This window comes from Phyllopteryx taeniolatus, chromosome 4, assembly GCF_024500385.1.
Source record: "Phyllopteryx taeniolatus isolate TA_2022b chromosome 4, UOR_Ptae_1.2, whole genome shotgun sequence".
NCBI lineage: Eukaryota > Metazoa > Chordata > Actinopteri > Syngnathiformes > Syngnathidae > Phyllopteryx > Phyllopteryx taeniolatus.
This window is the reverse complement of record NC_084505.1, coordinates 29,579,086-29,604,126: the sequence shown is the minus strand read 5'-3', so window position 1 is coordinate 29,604,126 and position 25,041 is coordinate 29,579,086. Positions and strand designations below refer to the sequence as shown.

Below are 25,041 nucleotides of genomic sequence, written 5' to 3'. Positions count from 1 at the left end.
TATGATTGTTAGTATATCAACTTCTAGCATGTCGGCAATTTATCAGTTGACATTAGAAATAGCAGCAGAATACAAAGAGGGATGTAAACCCCTTATCAACGCGCCTTAGTGCTTTATGTACTCGCGTTGCTATCGCGATGTATGTTGGCATACTGTTAGCATTTGATCACTTGTCATTAGGAAAAAATACAGGATTTTTTTAAAACTTAGATTTGCCATTTCCTACATTTCAATACATTTTACAGCATTCTTGTTCAGCTCCTCAGCATTCACACAAACTTTCTACAGAAATTATATATATATTTTTAGTTTATAACTGTCTAACAACGCCTAAACAAAAAATGCTTTTTATATTACTGATTTTGCTTACATTTACTAAGGATGGAATATTTGTGATAGTGCCCATAATTTGTGTGAATATTAAGAAATGCCATCAAACTGCATTGACGCCTAAGAGAAAAAGAATGCGGTTTGTTACCATCATCAGTACGTCCCCCTGGAGGCTGAGAGTAGAATAAGGGATTACGATACAGCAGATTGTGTTGTCTGACTGGGTGTTTTGGAATTGCTATGCTCACCATTGCTTTTTGGTCCGTGATCTTGCCCACTACTGGGACTCCCGCAGTTTGCTATGATTTAAACCGATTTTCTTGCTACTTAACACACCGCTTTCAATGTTGATCCGTGTGTACTGGGTGTCTCGCGTATGGATGCTTCAACCATTCGATTGAACTGAATGTGTCAGAGCTAAAGCGAGCACCATGCCCAGCGGACTGCAGAGGTGAGAGTTTTAGGGGAACGGGTTTGTTGAGAAGTTGTCGAGGTTGTGAGTGTAAGAAAGAACGTCAATGCAAAAAGAATAAACTCACTGGGACTCTGTAAATACCACAGCTTGGTCAATAAAAGATCTAAGGCATTTTAATACTTTTTAGATTATAATAGTTTTAGGTTAAACACCATCCTATGGCCTCTGGCAGCAGAATTTTGTTACAGGTGAGTGTCTAGCTGCTGCATTCCTTGTAGTCATACTACATTCAACCCCCCTGTTGGTTTGAAATGGTACAGGCCAGTAATTTTCCATGCGCCACACTGGCCTTGAATGTGGGTGTGGCTTAATTTCAGCGGCTGGGTAGACATGAGCAGTTTTGAACAGCTCTTTACAAATGTATCCAATCTACTTGATGTAGTGATTTATAGATAAGTGACCAGGGCTGTGTTTTCTGTTTAACCCACAGAGCAAAAGTCAGCTATGTTTTAGAAGGCTGATTAATTTGGCACTGATCAGAGTCTGTCGGGTTTACCCGCATTCATAATAACATTCATTTGTGGTGGTAAGTGTACAGTATTTCCTAGGAGCAGAATTTCAGAAACGAGGCCTTTGTGAAATACTGTTCTATTTATCATTTTCCAGCCCATTTCAGGGAGGCACCTTAATTGCATAACTGGGTTAGCAACTAAAAATCTAACATTTAAATAGTTGCAGATTTTATGGCTTCACAAGTGTAGTTTTTGAGACCTTTTAAAATGGCATGTTCATATTGCCATCAGATTCATCAAGGAAACGATCTGCAAGGTACCAAAAGCACAAAGATTTTAAATCCATTTCATCTCATACGCTCAAAAACACATACTGAATTGACCTTTTTGTGTACATGTTAGTTATGTGTTATCCGATCTGGGGAGAATGTATTTGGCCTGTTTATATTGGGGCAGACGAAGACTAGCTCCCGTGGCTGCAGATCATGGCCGCTCTAGCGATTTCACGTTACACACATCAGATTGAGTGAGGCAAGATGTCTGCCACACGAACAGCATAGGACTAAGCTGATTTTAGAATAGATCCCATACTTTATACCCTATACTTGAAGGTGTAATGGTGTTCAATAATCATGGGTTGTCACATACTTTGGTTTTCAGGTCAGGAAATGCAAAGAATAACTACAATGAAAACTAAGTACAACGTAGTCTGTCAGTAAGCAATGAAAATGGTTTTATTGTGCATTTTCTGCCAATAAGCAGTTCTTGGAGACACAATGGACACATACAAATACTTTAAAGTAACATACAAAAGGAAACCGAATTCAATGACATGCTTATTTTGCACATCAAACTGTGCTTTTTCATAATTCAGCATATTGCATATAACCAAGATCATTAAAATTTGGCTGAACACATCCTGTTTGAGTTATTCTGCAGCCCATCAACAAATCGATGTACGAATGTCCATCCCCTATTATCGCTGAACCATTATCACTCGGTTGGTGGAATTTCTATCACTGGTTTCAAATTCACAAGCAGCACAACTCAACCCAGGTAAGAACACTTTTTTATTTTATTATTATTATTATTTTTTACATCACCATAAGTTTGTCATCTCATCATGGAAAAATCTTACAATATACAGTGGAATCTCAGTTTACGAATTTTATTCGTTCTGTCACGAGGTTCGCCAATGTTTGTTTCCCATTGAAATTAATAGTAATGCAAGTAATCCATTTAAGGCCCAGAACAAAATTATGTTTATCTTGTTTTCATCAGTGTGTAGTTAGAAATACAGTACAAGATAGACCTAATGTGAAGAAATATCAGTGTGTGTTCAATAACAACAGTGGGTTTACTCGGAAATCGGTGTGCAACGTGTTAGCCTCTTCGCATACAATATTGTATGCTTTGGGAACCTCGCTGCATTGTGGGCTCTGGTGGCCATTTTAGGGTAGCGGTATCCATGGTTACCATAAACAAGGCTGTGTCGTCGCTCAGTTTAAGACGGCACATTCAAATCCAAGGGAACGGGATTTACTCAGAAACAGTAGACTAAGAAGCATCTCTAACACTATCACCAGTGAGCTCTCGCACTGTGGCCAAAGGTGGAAGCCGGGCAGACTTTCACCTCTCTCAGTGCGGTTAACACCCTCTGGCTGGGACCAGTGCCTACTACTTGAGCTTGCTAGCTAGCAGTCACTAGCTAGCGTCTCCTTCTTCCGCGGAGGGAAGATTTCCTCGTTGCCCCTGCTGCATCCACCAAATCTTCAGGTTTTTCTTTTACTTTTCTCTTTGGGTACACACATGTTAGCATTTTTGGATGTTGAGAAAATCTCTATACAAATTGGATTTATTACTAATTCAATAGTACAGCTGACAGACCAGACCAAACGTTGGGAAACACCGTTGGGGAAAAAGCACGACTGAGCCTTCCACGGCTATAAAAAGACTGTTTGTGAACTGAAATTGTGTAAGCTGAAGAAATGTTTATTTTTCAAAAACTTTGTTCGTTATAATTGTTTGTCAACCGGGTTGTTCGTAAACCAAGGTTCCACTACATCCAATAATACTACACAGCAATAACTTTAGATGCTCGGTATGGCATGCCATGGCATCACTAGAGTACAATTGCCTTTGTGTCCATGATATTCCATTCCGTCCCAAACTCCTTGCAAAAAAAAAGGTCACAATTTTGAAAGTGATACTCTTGAGTATTGAGGAGCAACACTTTTGGATGACGTTTCAAACCATTTAAATATGATACCGCAATTAACTGTGCTAAAAACAGAATTACAATATAATAACTTCAATTGCACTCCTTGCAGACCACCATCAATGTAGAGTAATCAACTCCAATCCAGTACTGGTGGTAATTCCCAATAAAATACCCAAACACAATATGCTTTTTTCAACACTATAATCTGCTGAATGTGGTGGCTCTCGGGAAGAGGACTAAAATGTTATTTCCTTAAATCACATCTATATCTGAGTCCTTTTCCTCGGCCCACTTCAAAAAGATTTTTTTGTATTAAAATGTTGTTCAGTTTTGTTAACTCATTTGTAGCAAATAAACAAAACGTATGAAAACGTAACTTTGTCCTTAGTGGGGGACGCTAGGAATCAACATGAATGTTAGGAAACACCAATGTATTTTGGTATGTTAGATACCCCAAGAATGAATAAACTTGGACTCTGGAATACATGGGTGGTACCGTGGACAACTGGTTACCACAGCCGCCTCACAGTTCAGAGATTGTGGGTTCAAATCTGGGCATGTGTGCATGTTCTCCCTGTGCGTACGTGGGTTTTCTCCGGGTACTCCGGTTTCCTCCCACATTCCAAAGAGATGGTGGTAGTTTACCGGAAGACTCTAAATTGTCCATAGGTGAGAATGTGAGTGTGAATGGTTGTTTATGCCCAGTCCAGGGTGTAACCGCCCCTCGCCCAAAGTCACTTAGGTTAGGCTCCAGCACACCCACGACCCTAGTGAGGATAAGCGATAGAAAGACTGGATGGATAACATAAACGGCATGTTTAGTACACAGCACATCGCAGCAATAATCATAAATCATAAATTAATCAGAAATTGGTGATAAAATGTGTTCTTATCTTCATTTAAATCACAAGAATAAACTGTCTGCTTAAACTAATACCACACAAACAATTCTGTTTTTTGTATTTTATTTTAAAGTAACGTAAACATTCACAGGACAGGGAGGATAATGTAAGTGAACCTCTAGACTACGGATTCTTCAAGAGTAAGGTGTGAGCCAACATGGAGTCCAATCAATGACCCAAGATTGGTGGTGTGGTGTAAAGCTGCTCTCGCCACTAGAAAACACACCAGTTTAGGATTGTCTTTTGTCAAGAAGGATTATTGCCTGATAGTTACCACACCTCGTTCAAAAGAGCTCTCAGAAGGCCTACGAACTGTTGACTTGTATAAAGCTGGAAAAGGTTAACAAAATTATATCTAAAACTCTTGATGTTCATCAGTCCACAGTTAGAAAAATTGTCTATAAATGGAAAAAGTTCAGCACTGTTGCTGCTCGTGCCGTCCTGTAAAGATGACTGCAACAGCACAGTGCAGAATACTCAATGGAGTAAAAAAGAACCAGAGAGTGTCAGATGAAGGCTTATAGAAATCAATGGCACATGCCAACATCTCTGTTGACAAATCTATCATATGTAAAACATTAAACAAGAATTGGGTTCATAGGAGAACACCAAGGAGGAAGCTTTTGCCGTCTAAAAAAACTGCTGCATGTTTGCTATAGAGCAATAGGATGTTCCACACCACTACTGGCAAAATATTCTGTGGACAGATGGACAGATGAAACAAAGTTGAAATGTTTGGGAGGAACACACAACGCCATGTGTGGAGGAAAAACAGAACAGCACATCAACATCAAAACCGTAACCACACTGCGAAGCATAGTAGTGGAAGGAGCACCATGGTATGAGCGTGCTTTTCTTCTTCAGGGCCTGGACAATTTGCTATCAGCAATGGAAATAGTAATTCACAAGTTTATCTAAAGGTTTTGCAGAATAACTTTCTTTTCTGTTAAGTGTGGTATTTTGGATCCCCCCATCTTTTGTGTGGGACCCCCTCACAACCGAGATATTGCATCCCAAGGGGTTTATCCCACGTGAATAAAGAAGAAAAAAAAAACTGGAGGCCGGTCTGTCCAACAGTTGAAGCGCAATAGAAGATGGGTGTTGCAACAGGACACAATGATCCAAAACACAGAAGCAAACCAACAACAGAATGATTTTGGAAGAAAATGCGTGTTCTGGAGTGGCTCAGTCAAAGTCCTGACCTCAACCCGATTGAGATGCTGTGGCATAACCTCAGGAGAGCTAGTCACACCAGACATCCCAAGGAATCTTGCTGAACTGCAACAGGTTTGTAAAGAGGAATGGGCCCAAATTCATCCTAATCGTGCAGGTCTAATCTGCAACAACAGGAAACGTTTGGTTGAGTTTATTGCTGCCAGAGGGTCAAGGGTCAAGGAAAAAGCATTTCAGAAACAATTTTTGGGGTGAGCAAGGTACATCAACCACCCTAAACTCTGAGCTGCTTTTAAGGACAAAAATAAATAAAAATGAGCAGAAGTCTATGCATCTATTGTCTGATCCTGCCATGAGGTTCATTTTCCAACTAACTTACCTGCAATGATCTTCCGATTCTGGTCCATCTGTGTCTGCTGCTTTTCTGAGCATGATGGTTCCTTGATGATGTTGCTGATTTTTCTTTTCTCCATTGAAATATGGAAGAACTGACAGACAATCTTCGGCAGTGTAAAGGGAAATCTTGGGAGGCAGTCAGGGAGAATATAGGTATTGAACCCTTCTTGATGCTCCTTGCACACGGCATGGTATAGAAGGGCTGAAAGTGAGAAGCTTATCAACAAATGACGTGATTGCCTTGGATCCAACCATCTAAAATTCCCTCCAAAAGTATTGGCACAGTGAGTTAATTTTCTTTATTTTTCCCGGAGACTGAAAATATTTGGGTTTGACACTGAAAGAGAGACAAAAGAGACTTCACTGGAATTTGCGTTCGTATTTATAAAGGAAAAACACTATTCAAAGTTACCTGGCCCTGTGTGAAAAAGTAACCCCCCTTGATAAATAATGAATTAACTGTGGGAGAGGACAGTTTTTGGAAAACTTGAGTTCATTTTCACTGACCACACAGAGCCTGATTATCTCCCCACCTGTTCAATCAAGAAATCACTTAAATAGAACCTGTCCTGTCAAAATAATGCCGGCCAAAAGATCTCAAAAAGCTCCAACAAAATGCCACGATCCAAAGAAATGGAAGAACAGAAGAGAAATTGACATCTATCAGCCTGGAAAGGGTTACCATTTCTAAAGCTTTAGTACTTGACCGAATCACGGTGAGAGCCATTATCCACAAATGGAGAAAACATGGAACAGTTGGGGAACCTTCCCAGAAGTGGCTAGCCTATGAAAATTACCTTCAAGAACACGTCGATGACTCATCCAGGAGGTTGCAAAGGAACCAAGGACAATATCTAAAGAACTGAGGCATGGGAGAACCATTCCACAGTTAGGGTCAGTGTTCATGACTCAACAATAAGGAAAAGACTGGACAAAAATGGCATCCATGGCAGGGTTCTTAGGCTAAAACCACTGCTGACCAAAAATAACATAGGCTTGTCTTACCTTTGCAAAAAACAAACCAGAATGATTCCCATAGGGCTGCACAATATTGGAAACAGATTTGATGTGCGATATGGAAAATGGGTGTTGAATATTATCATATAGATATTACCAGCCTCCCTGGTAATGTCTATTCAGGTGTTCTGGAGAGGAAGCTTCGTCAACAAGTCGAATATCAGGAGGAGCAGTGTGATTTTCCTCCTGGCCTTGGAACAGTGGACCAGCTCTACACCCTCAGCAGGGTTCTCAAGGGTGCATGGGAGTTTGTCCAACCAGTCTACATGTGTTTTCTGGACTTGGAGAAGGCGTTCGACCGTCGGGGAGTCCTCTAGGAGGTGTGTCCGGGAGTATGGGGTGCCGGACTCCCTGATACGGCTGTTTGGTCCCCGTACGACCAGTGTCAGAGTTTAGTCCGCATTTCCGGCAGTAAGTCAGATTCGTTTCCAGTGAGAGTTGGACTCCGCCAAGACTGTCCTTTGTCACCAATTCTGTTCATTACCTTAATGGACAGAATGTCTGGGCGCAGTTGTTGTGTTAAGGGGGTACAGTTTGATGATGTCAGTATCACGTCGCTGATGGGTTCCTCAAGCCGCGATCTTCATCTCTCAATAGACTAGTTCGCAGCCGAGTGTGAAGCGACTGTGATGAAAATCAGCACCTCCAAATCTGAGGCCATGGTCCTCAGTTGGAAAAGGGTGGAGTGCCCTCTCGGGGTTAGGGAGGAGATCTTGCCCCAAGTGGAAGAGTTCAAGTATCTTGGGGTCTTTCCCTAGATTCTCAAGACCTTTTGGAGAATATTCTATGGATTGACGAGACAGAAGTTTAGCATTTTGGAAAGTATGTGTCTCATTACATCTGGTGTAAATATAACACACAGCATTTCAGAAAAGGAACATCAGACCAACAGTCAAACGTGGTGGTGGTATTGCAATGGAATGAAATGGAAACAATCAATTCTGCTCTTTACCAGAAAATCCTGAACGAGAATGTTATACCATCAGTTCGTGACCTCAAGCTGAAGCGCACTTGGGTTCTGCAGCAGGACAACGATCCAAAACAGACCAGCAAATCAACGTCTGAATGGCTTAAAAAAAATTCTTGAGTGGCCCTAATCAAAATCCGGACTTGAATCCAATTGAAATGCTGTGCCATGACATCAAAAAGGTTGTTCATGCTCGAAAACCCTCCAGTGTTGCTGTATTAAAACAATTCTGAAGAGGAAGAGTGGGCCAAAATATCTTCACAGGGATCTTAAAGACTCAAGAGTCAACCAGTTATTAGGTTTAGGGGGCAGTTACTTTTTTTACACAGTGGCAAGTAGCTTTGAATGTTTTCCTTTTCCTTAATAAATAAAATCATCATTTAAAAACTGTATTTCATGTTTACTTGGGTTGTCTTTGTCTGATATATACATTTCTTTGATCACATTAAACAAAGTGGGGAAACTGCAAAAAAATTATTTGAAAAGGGGTCAAATAGATTTTCACGGCACTGTTTGGATACTTTATATACTGTATTTGTATGGCTTGGTGGGAGCGCAGGTGATGGCTGTGTCTCGCTCATTTACAACCCGGAAATGTATTTTCAGTGCGTGTGGAAGCTTATGTGCATTGGCTGTAGTCTGCGACATTGTGACGCTGTCCTCTGCAAGGTCGCATCACTCGGTGTGCGGCAGCCTTTTTAAGTTGTGTCTCAAATCTGTGATGGCATGGCTATGTATTTGTGCCTGTGGCATGGGTAACTTGCACATCTGTGAAGGCGCCATTAATGCTAAAAGGTACATACAGGTTTTGGAGCAACATGCTGCCATCCAAGCAACGTCTTTTTCAGGGATGTCTGTGTTTATTTCAGCAAGACACTGCCAAGTCACATTTTGTGTGTGTTCCAACACCGTGGTTTTGTAGTAAGAGTGCGACTACTAGACTGGCCTGCCACCAGTCCAGACCGTTCTCCCACTGAAAATGCGTGGCGCATTATGAAGCGCAAAATACGACAGCAGAGACCCCAGACTGTTGAGAAACTGAAGTTGTACATTAAGCAAGGATGGGAAGGAATTCCACCTACAAAGCTTCAACAATTAGTGTCCTCAGTTCCCAAATGAAAATCACATTGTCTGACTTTTAAAGAATTTATTAGCCAATTATGGTGGAAAATAAGTATTTGGTCACCTACAAACAAGCAAGATTTCTGGCTCTCACAGACCTGTAACTTCTCTTTAAGAGGCTCCTCTCCCCTCCACTCGTTACCTGCATTAATGGCACCTGTTTGAACTCATCAGTATAAAAGACACCTGTCCACAAACTCAAACAGTCACACTCCAAACTCCACTATGGCCAAGACCAAAGAGCTGACAAAGCAGACCAGAAACAGAATTCTAGAAACTGCACCAGGCTGGGAAGACTAAGTCTGCAATAGGTAAGCAGCTTGGTGTGAAGAAATCAAATGTGGGAGCAATTATTAGAAAATTGAAGACATACAAGACCACTGATAATCTCACTCAATCTGGGGCTCCACGCAAGATCTCACCCCGTGACGTCAAAATAACAAGAAAGGTGAGCAAAAATTCCAGAACCATACAGGGGGACCTACTGAATGACCTGCAGAGAGCTGCGACCAAAGTAACAAAGGCTACCATCAGTAACATACTACACCGCCAGGGACACAAATCCTGCAGTGTCAGATGTGTCCCCCTGCTTAAGCCAGTACATGTCCAGGCCCGTCTGAAGTTTGCTGGAGAGCATTTGGATGATCCATAAGAGGATTGGGAGAATGTCATATGGTCAGATGAAACCAAAATATAACTTTTTAGTAAAAACTCAACTTTTCATGTTTGGAAGAGAAAGAACGCTGAGTTGCATCCAAAGAACACCATACCTACTGTGAAGCATGGGGGTGGAAACATCATGCTTCGGGGCTGTTTTTCTGCAAAGGAACCAGGACGACTGACCCGTGTAAAGGAAAGAATGAAAGGGGCCATGTGTCGTGAGATTTTGAGTGAAAACCTCCTTCCATCAGCAAGGGCATTGAAGATGAAACATGGCTGGGTCTTTCAACAACGAAGGTAACGATGAAGTGGCTTCTTAAGAAGCATTTCAAGGTCCTGGAGTGGTCTAGCCAGTCTCCATATCTCAACCCCATAGAAAATCTTTGGACGGAGTCGAAAGTCTGTGTTGCCCAGCGACAGCCCCAAAACATCACTGCTCTAGAGGAGATCTGCATGGAGGAATGTGCCAAAATACCAGCAACAGTGTGTGAAAACCTTGTGAAGACTTAGAGAAAACGTCTGACCTCTGTCATTGCCAACAAACGGTATATAACAAAGTCAAAAAATATATATATAACAAAATCAAGAAAACACTTAAACAGAATCTGTCCTGACAAAATCAAATTGGAAAAAATATCTAAAAAAGCTCTAACAAAATGACATGAACGAAAGAAATTCCAGAACAGTCGAGAAATAACGTAATGGACAACAGTCTGGAAAGCCATTTCTAAAGCTTTCGGATTCCAGCCAACCATAGGGAAGAGCCATAAACCTCAAATGGAGAAATTATGGAACATTGGTGAACCTTCCCAGTAATAGGCTGCCTACAAAGATTACCCCAAGAGAACAGCAATGACTCATCCAGGAGACCACAAAGGAACTCAGGACAACTTTTAAAGAACTGCAGGCCTCCCTCGCCTCAGTTAAGGTCAGTGTTCATAGCACAACAACGAGGAAGAGACTGGGCAAAAATGGCATCCATGGCAGAGTTCCAAAGCCAAAAACACTGCTGACCAAAAAGAACATAAAGGCTCATCTTACTTTTGCAAAAGAAAAATATCTGAATTATTCCCAAGACTTTTGCGAGAATATTATATGCACTGACGAGATGAAAGTTGAGTTTTTTGGAAGGTGTGTGTCTCGTTACGTCTGGCATTCTGGGCTTTAACAGAAAATCCTGAAGGAGACTGTTCAGCCATCAGTTTGTGATCTCAAGCTGAAGCGCACTTAGGTTCTGCAGAAGGATAACGATCCAAAACACACAAACAAGTCAACTTCTGAATGTCTTAAAACAAATAAAATGGAGGTTTTAGAATGGCCTTGTCAAAGTCCAGACTTGAATCAGAGTGAAATGCAATGACGTGACCTTATAAAGGCCGTTCCTGCTCAAAAACCTGAATTCAAACAATTCTGCAAAGAAGAGTGGGCTAAAATATCTCCAAAGAGATGTGAAAGACTCATTGCCAGTTATAGAAAACGCTTGATTTCAGTTGTTGCTGCTGAGAATGGCCATTTAGGGGGATCCTTACTTTTTCACACAGGGTCAAGTAACGTTGAATATTTTTTTTTTACTTAATAAATTGTATCACCATTTAAAACATGCACTTTAAGTTCACGTGGGTTATATTTTTCTGATAATTACTTTTGTTTGATGATCTTAAACATTAAAGTAGGGGAATTGCAAAAATAATAAGAATTTGAGAAGGGGCCAATACTTTTTCACGCCGATGTACTCAAATATTTTTGGTCTACAGCCAAAATATAGGAATTGGCCTCACAGTTCCAATACTTTTGGAGGGGAGTACAAATTAATGAAAATATGGCTGAAAACTTAAATTGGAAGACATTTGTCTTCTCTTTTTTAACGAATTTAGTAAGAGACAATGGGTGCCTGTCTACAGCCTAGACTAGATTACAAACTACAGGATTTTAGCCCCAATATTGGCTCTAATCGAGCCAGTCTATCGCATGCGATTTCCCAGATTGGGTTTGACATATTTTGTCAGGAATGACAAAACGTCTTGGAGTGTGACAATCCACGACCAACGATTTAGCCCTACGATGCCAAAGTGAAAAGTCTAGTATGTTTGATTCTTCTTCTTATTATTTTTTTTGGGGGGATATCTTCTGTGTAGTGTGACATATCAACGACAACTCTCCGACAGATGTCGACCAATAGGATTGAGTTTTGTGACCGGCGTATCGCCTCCTGTGCTTGCCGTTGTCAACATACTTGGTCGCTGTTGTCAACATTTATTCACGCGCACAAAGCAATGTTTACCGAAGGTTTAGTCCATGATTCAACAGAATGCCGGCATGTTTCTGTACAAAGTTATTGCTAGCACTAGCTTGCTATGCTACATAACGTTTTAATGCCTGCTTGCGAGCCATATCAAAAGTACATGAACATTCCTCAAACCGTCCTTGAATGGCTAACCCAAAACATCATCTCCTGAGCACCCGGTGACATTGCATGTTTTTCTCCTCTTTTTGGCCTTTTTTTCTTCAACATTCCTGCAGAAATCCATTGTTTGACAACAACTTCTTGTTGCCAAGCTAACTGTTATATTCGGTTGCGGTGAAAGATGACACATTTTCTGGTCACGCCTCCCCTACAGTTTTGATTTGACAAGGTAAAGCCCAGTGATCGTAAAAGACTGGATACCGTGGTATCGGAATACATGTCATGTAGTCTTGCCACTTTCTATCCGAGGTACGGCAAGATTTTAGGGCAGCAGTCTGACATAGTGCAATCGTGAAAGACCAAATTTGTCTTGTAGTCTGATCCAAGTATAATGTTATGGATTGACTCTTTGGTAGCAATGCAGATTTACAGTGGTTTGTTGCGCTATCCTTTAATTGATACAAAAGCCCTTTTATCTAGATTGAAAGTGTCTATCTACTAGTTTGCTAAAAAACACCTGATAATAAGATTCTCTGGTCTGATGAGACCAAGATTGAACTTTTTGGCCTTAATTCTAAGGGGTATGTGTGGAGAAAACCAAGCACTGGTCATCACCTGTTTAATACAGTCCCAACAGTGAAGCATGGTGGTGGCAGCATCATGCTGTGGGGGTGTTTTTCAGCTGCAGGGACAGGATGACTGGTTGCAATCGAAGGAAAGATGAATGCGGTCAAGTACAAGGATATCCTGGACGAAAAACTTCTCCAGAGTGCTCAGTACCTCAGAGTGGGCCGAAGGTTCACCTTGCAATAAGACAATGACCCGAAGCATACAGCTAAAATAACGGAGGAGTGGCTTCAGAACAACTCCGTGACTGTTCTTGACTGGCCCAGCCAGAGCCCTGACTTAAACCCAATTGAGCATCGCTGGAGAGACCTGAAAATGGCTGTGCACCAACGTTCAACATCCAACCTGACAGAACTGGAGAGGATCTGCAAGGGGGAATGGCAGAGGATCCCCAAATCCTGGTGTGAAAAACTTGTTGAATCATTCCCAAAGACTCATGGCTGTATTAGCTCAAAAGGGTGCTTCTACTAAATACTGAGCAAAGGGTGTGAATACTTATGGCTGTGTGATATTTCCGTTTTTCTTTTTTAATAAATCTGCAAAAATTTCAACAATTCAATTTTTTGTCAATATGGGGTGCTGTGTGTACATTAATGAGGGAAAAAAATAACTTAAATGATTTTAGCAAATGGCTGCTATATAACAAAGTGTGAAATATTCTGACTACTTTCCATACCCACTGTACTTGTCACATTTCTAGAAGTGTCAGAAATAAAACTGCCTTCCTATTACAGTAGTTAGGGCCTAATTAAAATTGGTAATTATAGCAAATCAATAAATAAAATATGGAATTTCAGATTTCACACAGACCTTACAAACATTGATTTTTAAGAAGAACATGTTATTACATGTTTCTCAAGAAAACACACCGTGAGCCATTGCTACACAATAACTGCGGAGCTCGGTGTAGGAGCTTTTCTGCAGTAACTACATAGAGCGATAGGAGCCATTTTGGAACGTTGACTGCAATCGATTTAAAGTGGAAGCAGGGAGTGGGGGAGGGGAAGTGTCGCGTTGCTCACATGAGTACCAGCGGGTGTACTGTTCTAAGTCCTAAAGATCGTGGAATGTTTGCATTTTGTTGTGCTCCTTTTGTAAAAGTGATCATGCTCTCTACTCATGACCATGTTTGGAACGGAATAAGCTCTGAACATGGTGGATTCTACCCTACAAAATAACTGTTTGCCTTTGATACAAAAAAATACTTGGGGAGCTCGGCCACATTTATAGCTCAATAGACATGAGCGCTAGCAACTATCTAAAGACAGCGCTCTCCCTCTCTCAGTCAAGCTAAGTGAAATAGAAACAATATTGATATAAAATGACATAAAAGACGTGAAGCTCAGACTTGCTTAAGCTGAACGTGTCTTTGCTTTAGGGCTGTCTGTTGAAACCCCCTTTCTACTGCAATGGTCTAGTCCGGGTTGGGCTCTAAAAACTTCCAACTGGAGCAGGCAGACTGCTGGTGTGGGGGAGGGGTTGTTGCCGCTCTGTGTCTGCCTCTTGATTTCAGACCTGACTGTTTGGTGCTAGCTGTAAAACTTTCAAATATGGTTATTTTAAAGCTGCTCATTACATCATTGCAAGTTTTACAACACTGCAACATGTATTAAATGGAAATCATAATTTTAGCCTCTTTGGGGAGCTTGGTTGCAGTAATTTGGCACATTTTTGGTTTTGTTAATTCTGTTGCATTTTGAACCAAGATGCCTTTTTGTTATTGTTTTATATGCACCCATAAAGACCTTACGCGGTAGCATAACGCTAAAGAATACTCAACATGCGCCGAGTGAAAACTGGCGCTTCTACCCTCCCCCACCTTTTCTTCCCCTTTTTCCTTCTACTCAGCCTGTGTTGTTAGCCTGTGAAAAAAGAAGAGCAAATTATGCGTACTCCCGTTTGGCAGGCCAGGAGGCGGTGCTTTTTGATTTGCAAATTTTCACATTATTTGTGCTGTTGTTGTTCTTTTTTTTTTTCCAAAATGATTTTAAAGTTTTATTGTCCACTTGAGATCACTTCACCGTGTCTTAATTTTGGCTGTACAATTTAGCAACTGAGTTCTAAATAACATCGGAACTTGTATTTACAGTTCTCTGCCTGCAGTATTCGCGTAATCAGGTGGAAGAAAGAAGTAAATCGTTGAAATACATGACAGTTGTTCAACCTATTTAATTTATCAGCTGGTGCAGGGTAGTCTCTAGTTTGATATTTATCGGATAACATTTAAAAACCATGCTGACCCAGTGGAGAAAGAGAACATGGTTATAATTACGAACGCTACTGTCAGTATTGTGCGAAATTTGCTTCTGGTTCATCACTACTCAACATCGTTGTCTGTTTGGATAATCATTAAGTAACTTGTTGAGAACTATGCAAAAAAAAAAAAATAATAACAATAATAAGTGCTGTCACACAAGATGTATCCAAGGTAGCAGGATCAGAGCACCAGCAGACCTGGTGGCCATTTTGAGTTTCAGTGAATCCAGATGAGCACAGTGAAGGTGGGGGAGGGGAACCATATGCACCCTGCGCAGTATTATTGGAATGCAGACTCTTGAGTTCTCACTGACTTGCCTTTAATTTTACTGCTCCTGTAAATACAGGTTAATACAGTATTTTAAAAAATAGATCTACACTTGATGTTTGTCTCAACGCTTTACTCATACTTAAATAGTGATCACATAACGTGGTATCTTAGCAACAACATAAACAAGAGAAATCCAATTTCATTTTATGTTTATAAGCGTTCATGCTGTTTTTCCTTCCAGTTCCGTACATGAAAATGCAGTTTTCTGCTCATAGATTTCCCTTGTTTTTTCTTCCTGGGTGGTAGGCGGAGTCTGTTCAAGGATCTGCTCATGTCTCAGCAGAGCATGCTGCTCGCAGGAGAACTGGTGGCCATTTTGTGTTTCTGCACTATCACGGGGTGGGGGATGGGCAAAGAACCTACATGCTGCTTGTTTATTTCTTATAACAGGGCTTTTAAAGAAGATTGATTGGAGTTGCTAATTAAAGTTCATTTATATCACGTTTAACATTTCTTCATGTGATACTTCATATAGCAAAAATATACCTCATGTTTTTAGCTAAGAAAAGATCAAATCACAAATTAAACCCATTCTGTGAACAACACAGCAAACTTTAAAAAATAGGTAATTAGTATATTTCAAGTCAATTTTAAGCATTAGTTCTCTCTTTATCCCACACCCCTTTGTTTTCATACCCTCAGCCGTTTCTGAATGGTTCAGTCCATTCAACAACCGCTTTGTCTGCTCTGGTAGCGAGAGGGCAGATTGAGGCTTTGCAGTGTTTCCGACTGTGCTCTGCTTTCATACGCTGCAAGGCTACCATGCTTGACTACATTTTTCATCTTTTGACTTTGTGTTAAGAGTTGACAAAATGCCTTTTTTTTGTTAGTTAACCTTTGTGGTAATTGTCTTGCTGTTTTCCATCTCCATTCATGTTTTTCCATGAAGTGCTTGTTCGGCTTCTTTTCATACATATATCGTAAGCAAAAAATGTAAAGCCCCTAACATTTAATTTCCTATTACCCTATTTGGGTGCCTTTAATGGTAATGAGATTTTTTTAATTACATGAATATTTGACCCTTTTGCCTTTTTGAATAGCTACCATTTCACCACAACCATTTCAGTGGTTCAGTCCATGTGAGAAAAGGAAGGGGGGCTGGGGTGGGGGAAAGGGGACGCAGTTGTGTGTGGCGCGGAGCAGGGTTGCTGCCGCAAATGGGTTGAGTGCAATTTGGAGCTGTCTGTGCTGTGCCTCTGTATGTAATTCTTTAGGTTTATTTAAAAAAAAAAAAAAAAAAATGTCACCAATTTTCTTGTTTTTGTGGCATGGTATTAATGGCTTTGAAAAATATTTTTTCTTTAACTTAATGGTATGGTCTGAAGTAGGCTCCTCCTCTTATGCTTTTATCTTTCCTTTGGTCGGGTCGTTTTTATGAGCACCTGGGGGGGGGGGGGGTATATAAAAATATAATAGCAGTCAAAGCCCACTCCTCCCAAAACACGAGAAACTCCACTGTAAGCATCCACAACTTGTTTTCCTCAGTACAAATTGAAACCACTAAAGCAGAATCTCGGACAGTTTCTCAAGCGTTAGTCAGTTTTTTGGGTATAGCAACTTAATCCATTTATAAACCTGATGTGTAATCTGGGATAGTCTTTGACCTTGATTTAATTTTGCCCTCGACAAAGGACATTTCCCTTTCTCCCCTGCCCTTTTTCTGAATGGTTTAGTCCATACTGGCTGTAGTTTTCCATACGGTGTACTAGCCCGTGCTAGAGTTGGGGGAGGGGTGTTGCTTGGCAACTGCTTGTGCAAGTTACTCTCGTTCTGTCTGTCTGCGCTGCTAGCTACAGTTTTTATTATTGACGATCACTATGCTGTACCGTAGCATGGTGTCAACATGAGATTTTTACAGAATTATACACATAAAGAATTAACTATTTGTTTAATAAGTAATAATGATTTTCTTGGGGTTTATTTGATTTAGAAATCAAATATCTACATCTTGAAAAGCTTGACAGTTCTTTCAGTTTTAGCACATATTACAAGGTAGATCAGATCACACATCCTATCGCAGGATGCACCCCGACTTGGAACAAGATGGACTAGTCTTGAAGAGCTCCTCCTTCTTCAGTCTGTTTTCCTGCAGGCCTGCACAGATTTTCCCTTCCCCCACAATCATCAGGGGTCGAGATCACGTATCCTGATAAAGATAGACCATTGTTTGTTTTTAAAGCACATTTAAAATTTTATATACATATCACCTTTGATATGAATTGAAGTTAATTGTAGCTTCACTTGCCCTATAGGTTATGTTCAAAGTCATTTGCTTGGATGTCATTTTGCTATGCTATGCTAACCAAAGAAGTTAGTGTTGTAGTAGTAGTGTATTAAAAGCATAACGGTATGGCTTCAATATGGACTTTTTAAATATTCATAGAAACATTACCAGTACCATGTGACCAACTACACGTGACACATTCTTGTGAGAAGTGTAGGTGTCATCTATCCGTGCACTGTTGGTTCGAGTTGTTCTTTAGAACCTCTGCACCGCACTGTAAAATTATATAGACATCAGATTAGTATGCAGTTGTGTGAGCCCTATAGTATTCACTCTATATATGTGAGGAGACTATTTGTTGGATGTCATGGGTTAGGGTAAATAACAAAAGCAAAATAGCACACACACCCTATCACATGATTCACCCCTACCAGTAAGAATGAAATGGACGAGTCCGAAAAGAGCTCCTCCTCCTCCTTCCTCATATGTTCCCCTGCTGGCCTGCTTAGGCTTTCCCTTCCCCCACAATTACAAAGCAACAAAAGCAGCAATCTTAAACTTCCTGCTCAAGGTTGACAATTCTTTGATTTTAAAGCATGGAGATGACGATCATAGATATTTTTATACATATATGTCAGTCAATCTGTACACTGTTCTCAGTGAAGCTTTATATTTTGTCAAGGTCATTCCTTGATGCTAAGCTAGTCCAAGAATTAGCATTGTAGCTATATAGTATAGCGTTTGTGTAGCATTTTAGCTAGTCAAATTGATTGTAGAAACACAACTATAATAAATACGCATTTTGTTTTAAAAATATTCTTCCCCTAAAACACAACACTTTAAAGACCAAAGTGTAGTATAATTAGATAACAGATAAAATTTTGACGTTTGCCCGGATGTTAGCAAGTTCTGACAAATATCATAGGAAGCAATTTTGATTTGTGGCAGACGTTTTACATGCTAACGTTTGAGTCATTTGTGGTGTGATAAGGTTTCTAATTTTGACTTCAGTGTGGGTGGCTGCTATATATCCTAGACTAAATGCACTAGATATCTGGTTTACGGTAGCTGTCTATCTTTGTCTTTTAAGTATATATTTGTTTGGTTGTGGCGGCACGGTGACCGACTGGTTAGAGCGTCTTCCTCGCAGTTCTGACGAGCGGGGTTCAATCCCCGGCCCCGCCTGTGTGGCGTTTGCATGTCCTCCCCGTGCCTGCGTAGGTTTTCTCCGGGCACTCCAGTTTCTTCCCACATCCCAAAAACATGCATGGTAGGTTAATTGAAGACTCTAAATTGCCCGTCAGTGTGAATGGTTGTTTGTTTGTATGTGCCCTGCGATTGGCTGACAACTGGTTCAGGTTGTACCCCGCCTCCTGCCCGATGATAGGTGGGATAGGCTCCAGCACACCTGCGACCCTAGTGAGGAGAAGCGGCTCAGAAAATGGATGGCTGGAATTGTTTGGTTGTTTGGTAGCTATTGTCAACTGATGAATCCATAATAGCGATTCTGAGTATACTTGTATAAGTCTCAATGTTTGGTAAATGTTCAATCTTCCTGTTGAAGCTTCCAGTAGACTTGCAATAAAATATACTTGCAGTTTATGCTTAATTAATGCTAGCAAATACGTTTACTTAAATGCCTTACATTGTTACTGAGCAGTGCAACCGGATCCCTCCGACAGAGAACCTCTTTCAGCTAGCTAGTGAGAGTTGTGCCTGGCAGCAAACAGCAGAGCCAACGGCCATTTTGAGTTACTGCACTGAATCCTGGCGCAGAAAATGAAGTCGCTGGGTGGGGGAGGGGGAGATTGAGCTCTGCGCAGTGTGCGCTGATGTTGGAATGTTGCGGTAATCATGCTTGTAGATCACACCCTCCTTACTTGTTTATGCTAAATTTAATAAGTTTCTGGGATTTACCTTGATGTTATGGTTTTGAGTCACTACAGGATGAGGACTTTTTGACATGAATGAACATTATTGTGTATCTGCACAAACATCTCATCTGACGAAGTAACTAATCAGTAATATTTAGAATTTTGTTTTCTCACACCAAAATACAAACAAAGCCTTTTCATCTCGAGTCTTGCAGGTCAGCAATGCAGCGAGGCTAACCTACATAAATAGACACAGGCATATTATTATGTGGTTGGAAATCAGCTTGCCATCGTCACTGTATTACAAATTATTTTTGTTGTTTTTGTGATGTTTTGTATTTATATGGCCTTAAAATGTGTATAATATTTTAGAAATCTGTGCATTTTAAGTTTATGCATTCCCATATATACATACAAATCACTTCAAAATCTCTGATGGAGCCATTGTGTGCAAATTAAAGGCACATATAGTTGAATCCTGTTAAAAATTCAAAAGGTGCTTCAAAGATAAAATGCGCACAACACTCTAAACTACGGAAAAGCTTCCATGTTTTGCATAACCTCTGTACTGCTGCCGAGACGGCCTAAATTCATACACTCTGATTGGCTGAGGATTGAACCAATAGGAGCGTGGGGGGATGGGAGGAAGGTTAGGTTGCTGCAGCTTGTTGTTAGCTTCAGTGTCATTTGTGTTCGTCAGATGGCAGGCCAAAGGTAAAAACATAGACTTTATAGATTTAACTAAAATGTAGATGTGGAGCAGGAATGATGTGTGGGGAGCAGGTAAAGCTGTCCTGACTAAAATCCTGTTTTTGGCTCACTGAGCTCCACCTTAGCTGTGGCCATGTTCCACCGCAAAAAAATTTGAGTTGTGTGTGTTAAGAGATAGATCTTTACTGAAGAATCTTTGAGAGAATTGTTAAAACAAAAATCCATCGGGTCACAGGTTGGTATGCAGATCCGGGAAAGAACTTTCTGGAAAAGGACAACCATGACATCCATAGGGCTCTAGAGTGCCCTCTAGTGTTTCTTCTCAAAAGCTACAATCTTTATTTTCCTATGCAGAGTGTAGTCATCCCCACAGACCCCGACCGAAGGTGTAAAGATTATGCAGGGACCCTCCAATTAACCGGTTGGGCTTTTTAAACCCTTAAAGGCTCATCATGGCCTCTAATATCTCCTTGTCACTCCACAGGCAGCAATGGAAGTTGTTGTGACAGAGGAGAAGAAGAAGATATTCCGTGCCAGGAAAACCATGAAGATCAGTGATCGGCAGCAACTCGAAGCTCTTCACACCACTCTGTTGACAGCAGCGTCGAGTTCATCTGAGCCGTCTCCGCCTGAACCGTCTCCTCCGCCACCTCTAATGAACGGCTCGCACAGAGAGGATGGACAAAAGGACCTGGAGCAAAACAGCCACCAGGACTCAAACTCCCCCATCGCTACATCACCTGCCTCTGTGACCTCTCTGAGCTCCCCCGCTCCGTTTCTGTCGCTCAATCTGTCCCCCTCACCCGTACCATCGCAAAGTCCAAAAGAAAAGGACGAATCCCTTTCAGGCCCTTCGTCGCCATTCCAATCTATAAACTTTGAACAGAAAAAGGAGGAGGAAAAGACTTGCTTGCCGTCATCATCAGTGAAGGAAACCTCTGAACCAGCAGCAAAGGAATCCAAAGAGCCGCAGGAGTACACCAAGGAGTTGGAAAAGACCGAGGTAACGACCTGAATCACTGTTGAGCTTGTTAAAGTGGTTTAAGTTTATAAAGGAATAACTGAATTTCTCTTCTTTTAGGATGACCAAACCACACCAGAAGACAAAGCTAGCGATTCAGATCAGGACTCTGCTAAAGAATCCGTTTCTTCTTTGCATCCAGTATCTGATGGCACTGTCCCAATGGAAACAGACACTACACAGGCCAAGGACACAGCCCAAATAAAGTCTTCTACTTCCAATAATTCCGTTCCTTCGCTCTCTTCCTCTGTGGATGTAAAACGGGGGAAGGACATAGAGGATGGGACTGGCAAGGATCAGGCTAAGAAAGGCTTGCTAAAGCAAGACAAGATAGAGGTTACCATTGTTAAAATGGAGGCCAAAAAGGAGAAAATGGACGTTGGTCAGACTTCGAAGCCATCGCGCCCATCATCCACTCCACCATGTAATACAGGTAAGAGGCGCTGGCAATTGCTTAATATTGTTAGTATAATATCTCATAACAGGTATGCAGTGGTGCCTGGAGTGACCACACACAAGTTTTCGAGATACGAGCCCTCATGTTTTTTTAGGTTTGACTTGTGAGCACAAACTTGAGATATGAGCGTTGCATGGTGGCAGTGAACTCAATTCAACTCTGTTCACAATAAGCAGTAGGTTGGCAAATATCGAATAATTCATCAAAAAAGAGGCTTCAAGATGTTTAATTCCAGTTGAAGTTTCCTTCAAACTAAACAGCTTTTCCCCATGAAAATGTCATTGACATGCTAACGGTTAGCATCAGTAGTTGTCATTTTAGAAGTAACGAATATTTGAACAGAAACGCATTTAGACAGATAATTTAATAATACTCAGTCACAGGCACATATTCTTTATCCTCTACAAAAAAGACCAATATTAAAGCTTTTTACTGAGTCACAGTAGTAGTAGTAGTAGTAGTAGTACTATTCTTTTTCGTTTGCATTTCCATGACTGTACGGTATTGTACTGCCTCCTGGTGGCCAAGGCGGGCACACCGGAAAGAGAAGCACAATGAATAGAGTTTATGTGCAACCAACCTCCGTGTTCGGCAAAACAGGACACACACACACATACACGTTTTAAAGTACAACTTTACAGAGATGTATTTTCCTTCTTAAAAACCTCAAACACAACATTTGCTTTTTGGGGGGCAGGCTGTAACAGACTAATGGCATTTCCGTTTATTTCGATTGTGGAAAGATGATTTGTTTTGAGTCAGAACCCAAATTCAACTTGTATCTCAAGGTACCACTGCATAGCTAATAAAAAGTAACAAAATCTACCTTAAACTACACTTTATTCATTTGTGTCAAGTTCATTCTTACACAGAGGTTGGTATAAGGCCAATGACAAGGAACGCTGCAACAGGATTTAATTACTTTGAATGTTTGCATTTAATCTGCAGTGGGAAAATGTGGCAATTGCTTTGGCCCATTATGATCTAATTATTGAAATCTGCTTGAAGGATAAGGGGAGCCGGCATTGCGTTTCAATGGTTATCTCTTGTAATAGTTAAGGTCATGTGTGAATGGCAGAGGTTGGTTTTGAAAAAATGTTTTGCACTCACAGGTACAAAGCATATTAAATATTATTATTTTATACTTATCATTGTGACCGAATGTAATGAGGATCAAATTAGTGATTGACTAGTGATCAATCCAGGATGTAATCTGCCTCTCGCCTAAGGTCAGCTGGGGATAGGCAGGCTCTTTCTTCCGTGAAAAATATAAGCCCAGACCTGCCAACATGTATGCATTTAGTATTGCAAGTATGCATTTTTTCCCTGAAACTACGCTGGTACAATTTGTCACTCTAGACTGAGCGACAAAGCTTGTGAGGCCTGTCATCCAAATTGTGCATGTGCAATACTCATGTCTGACAGCAAGGGGAAACGGTGACCAAAAACAAACAAAATGTTACATAGTTCGCCATGTCTGCTTAGTTGTCACTGACTAAATCTAATTTCTTTATGCGCAACTTCACTTATCGCTTCTCTGTTTCCATGTTAATTAGTTCCTCCCGTCAGAGATCCCATCAAGTGAGGGGAGACAAACGTTTGGAGAAGTGAGACATTCGCTCCTCAATGTTGTCATTTCATGGAAACGCTAATTAAACGTTTGACGTGTCACAAATCAATAGTCTCAATGGCTGAATTATGACTATGACATCACATGTCCACGTTATGCTTTGTTCAAAGGGTATTCAATTAAACTCAAATATGAACAACACTTTTACTTTTCACAACTCTGCATATTTATAGTGAATTGTAAATATGTATACAATGTTGATTATTTGGTATGCTACTTATGTGTTACGTAGAATTCAAAAACAGTGCAGACCCATCAAAACGTTTTTTGATATGATAAATTATTTTAACAAAATTACTTGCTAGTTGTAATTAAGTGTAATTTCAGTATTAAATACTGGCCACAATAAAGCAGACTCAGCAAGGAATGACGAAACCAAAAGATTAACTTTTTAATTTGAAGTCCTGCTCCGTGTACGATCCAGCTGGTGCGCGGCTATTTTATGCGTAACTGTTACGGAGCTAAAAGAGTTCTGCGAAGGAAACATTGATGGGTCCTCGATTATAGCTCCTCGAACCACCCCAATGCATGCTCCAAGGATGCGCATTTAAGAGAATTGAGCTGCGTCTTAATATGGCGGCGTGAGAACAAACATCGAGGAGTGAGAAACGTTGCAGTTAAGAGAAATGAGATTTGCAATTTGCAAGGTCTCAAATGTCACTTTCAAAATAAATGCTGCATCCAGACTGCTAGGAAGTTAGAAATATCTATAAAATAGCTTTTACTTGGCTCGTTGGATTTATACTGTGATGTTTTTCCTAAATCTTAATCTCCAACACCAAATAATGACATCCTCCACATGCATCACTAGAATGAACAAATACTTTACAAGATTATTTTATGAAAAATGAACAGCGCAAATCTCATGAAAAAGTTATTGTAAATAACCAACTTTTGTATTCGACTGATTTGGTTTTTCGTGTAACTGATCAAATGGAAATTGAATGTTTTTGATGATCAATTTATATTTTGTTCAGTATGTTAAGTTTATTTTTTTGAAATCTGTAGAATTTATTTTGTACTGTATGAATGGGTTGCCCATGTTCTCTTCCTCTTTGCTAGGACCTTAATTCAGATCATCATGTCTTAGAAAATTAGGCAGCGTCACATATAAAAACAGGTGTTTTTGTCTGGTTGCCTTTAGTAGACTTTGTGTGAAAAATAATATGTGAGTGATTAAAATTTAGTACAATAAATGTCATATACAAGGTGACAGCATATCTTCACCATGTCTTTATTCCTCAAACAGTGTCAGAGGAGCGAAATTGTACCTCTGGAATCAAGCGGACTTTATCAGAGGGCTTTGACAAAGAAGGGCATTCTATAAAACGGGAAGGGAAGAGACAGAAGATGGAACAAGGAGAATTGGAGGCTCAACTGGAACTCAAAATCACTGCAAAAGCTGGGAGTCATCACAAACTTGAGAAGGTAAGCAAAAAAAACCAGCACGTCCACATTGAACAGTTGCCCAACCTCCCTGCTTTCCGCTGTTCGTATTGGGCAGCGCTTGTTCCACACTATTTTGCACCGCCCCTGCTGCCTACGAGCTCCAAATAAACGATGGAGAGCTGCAGGAATGAATGTTTGCTTCACGTCCGGTGTCAATGCAGCATAAATCACTAATCATGTCCTCCATGGCAGCGAATAAGCTACACTTCTGTGGAGTACCATTATCACGAAGGGAGGACAATGAGTAATTAAATGGAGAAGACTGAGAAGCTACGCTAATTGCTAAGCTATCGTGACATGAAGTTGCAAAACACCAAGATAAGCGATTGGGCGACACAGTAA

The 25,041-nt window shown here is 40.6% G+C and overlaps 1 protein-coding gene across 5 annotated transcripts in view; it reads left to right on the top strand.

Moving 5' to 3' along the window:
* atf7ip (activating transcription factor 7 interacting protein) overlaps nucleotides 1–25,041 on the top strand; it is a 39,820-nt gene that overhangs the window by 1,073 nt on the left and 13,706 nt on the right. The window contains exons 1-4 of one of the 5 annotated variants that reach the window (XM_061771459.1): nucleotides 2,167–2,313; nucleotides 20,627–21,145; nucleotides 21,224–21,596; nucleotides 24,500–24,678. In XM_061771459.1, the coding sequence (XP_061627443.1) occupies nucleotides 2,212–2,313; nucleotides 20,627–21,145; nucleotides 21,224–21,596; nucleotides 24,500–24,678 (1,173 nt within the window). In that variant the 5' untranslated portion in view covers nucleotides 2,167–2,211. Of the gene's footprint in view, nucleotides 1–2,166; nucleotides 2,314–17,659; nucleotides 18,129–19,129; nucleotides 20,146–20,626; nucleotides 21,146–21,223; nucleotides 21,597–24,499; nucleotides 24,679–25,041 lie in introns of those variants that run through there. The other 4 variants (XM_061771460.1, XM_061771458.1, XM_061771462.1 and 1 more) reach the window with 4 other exon arrangements.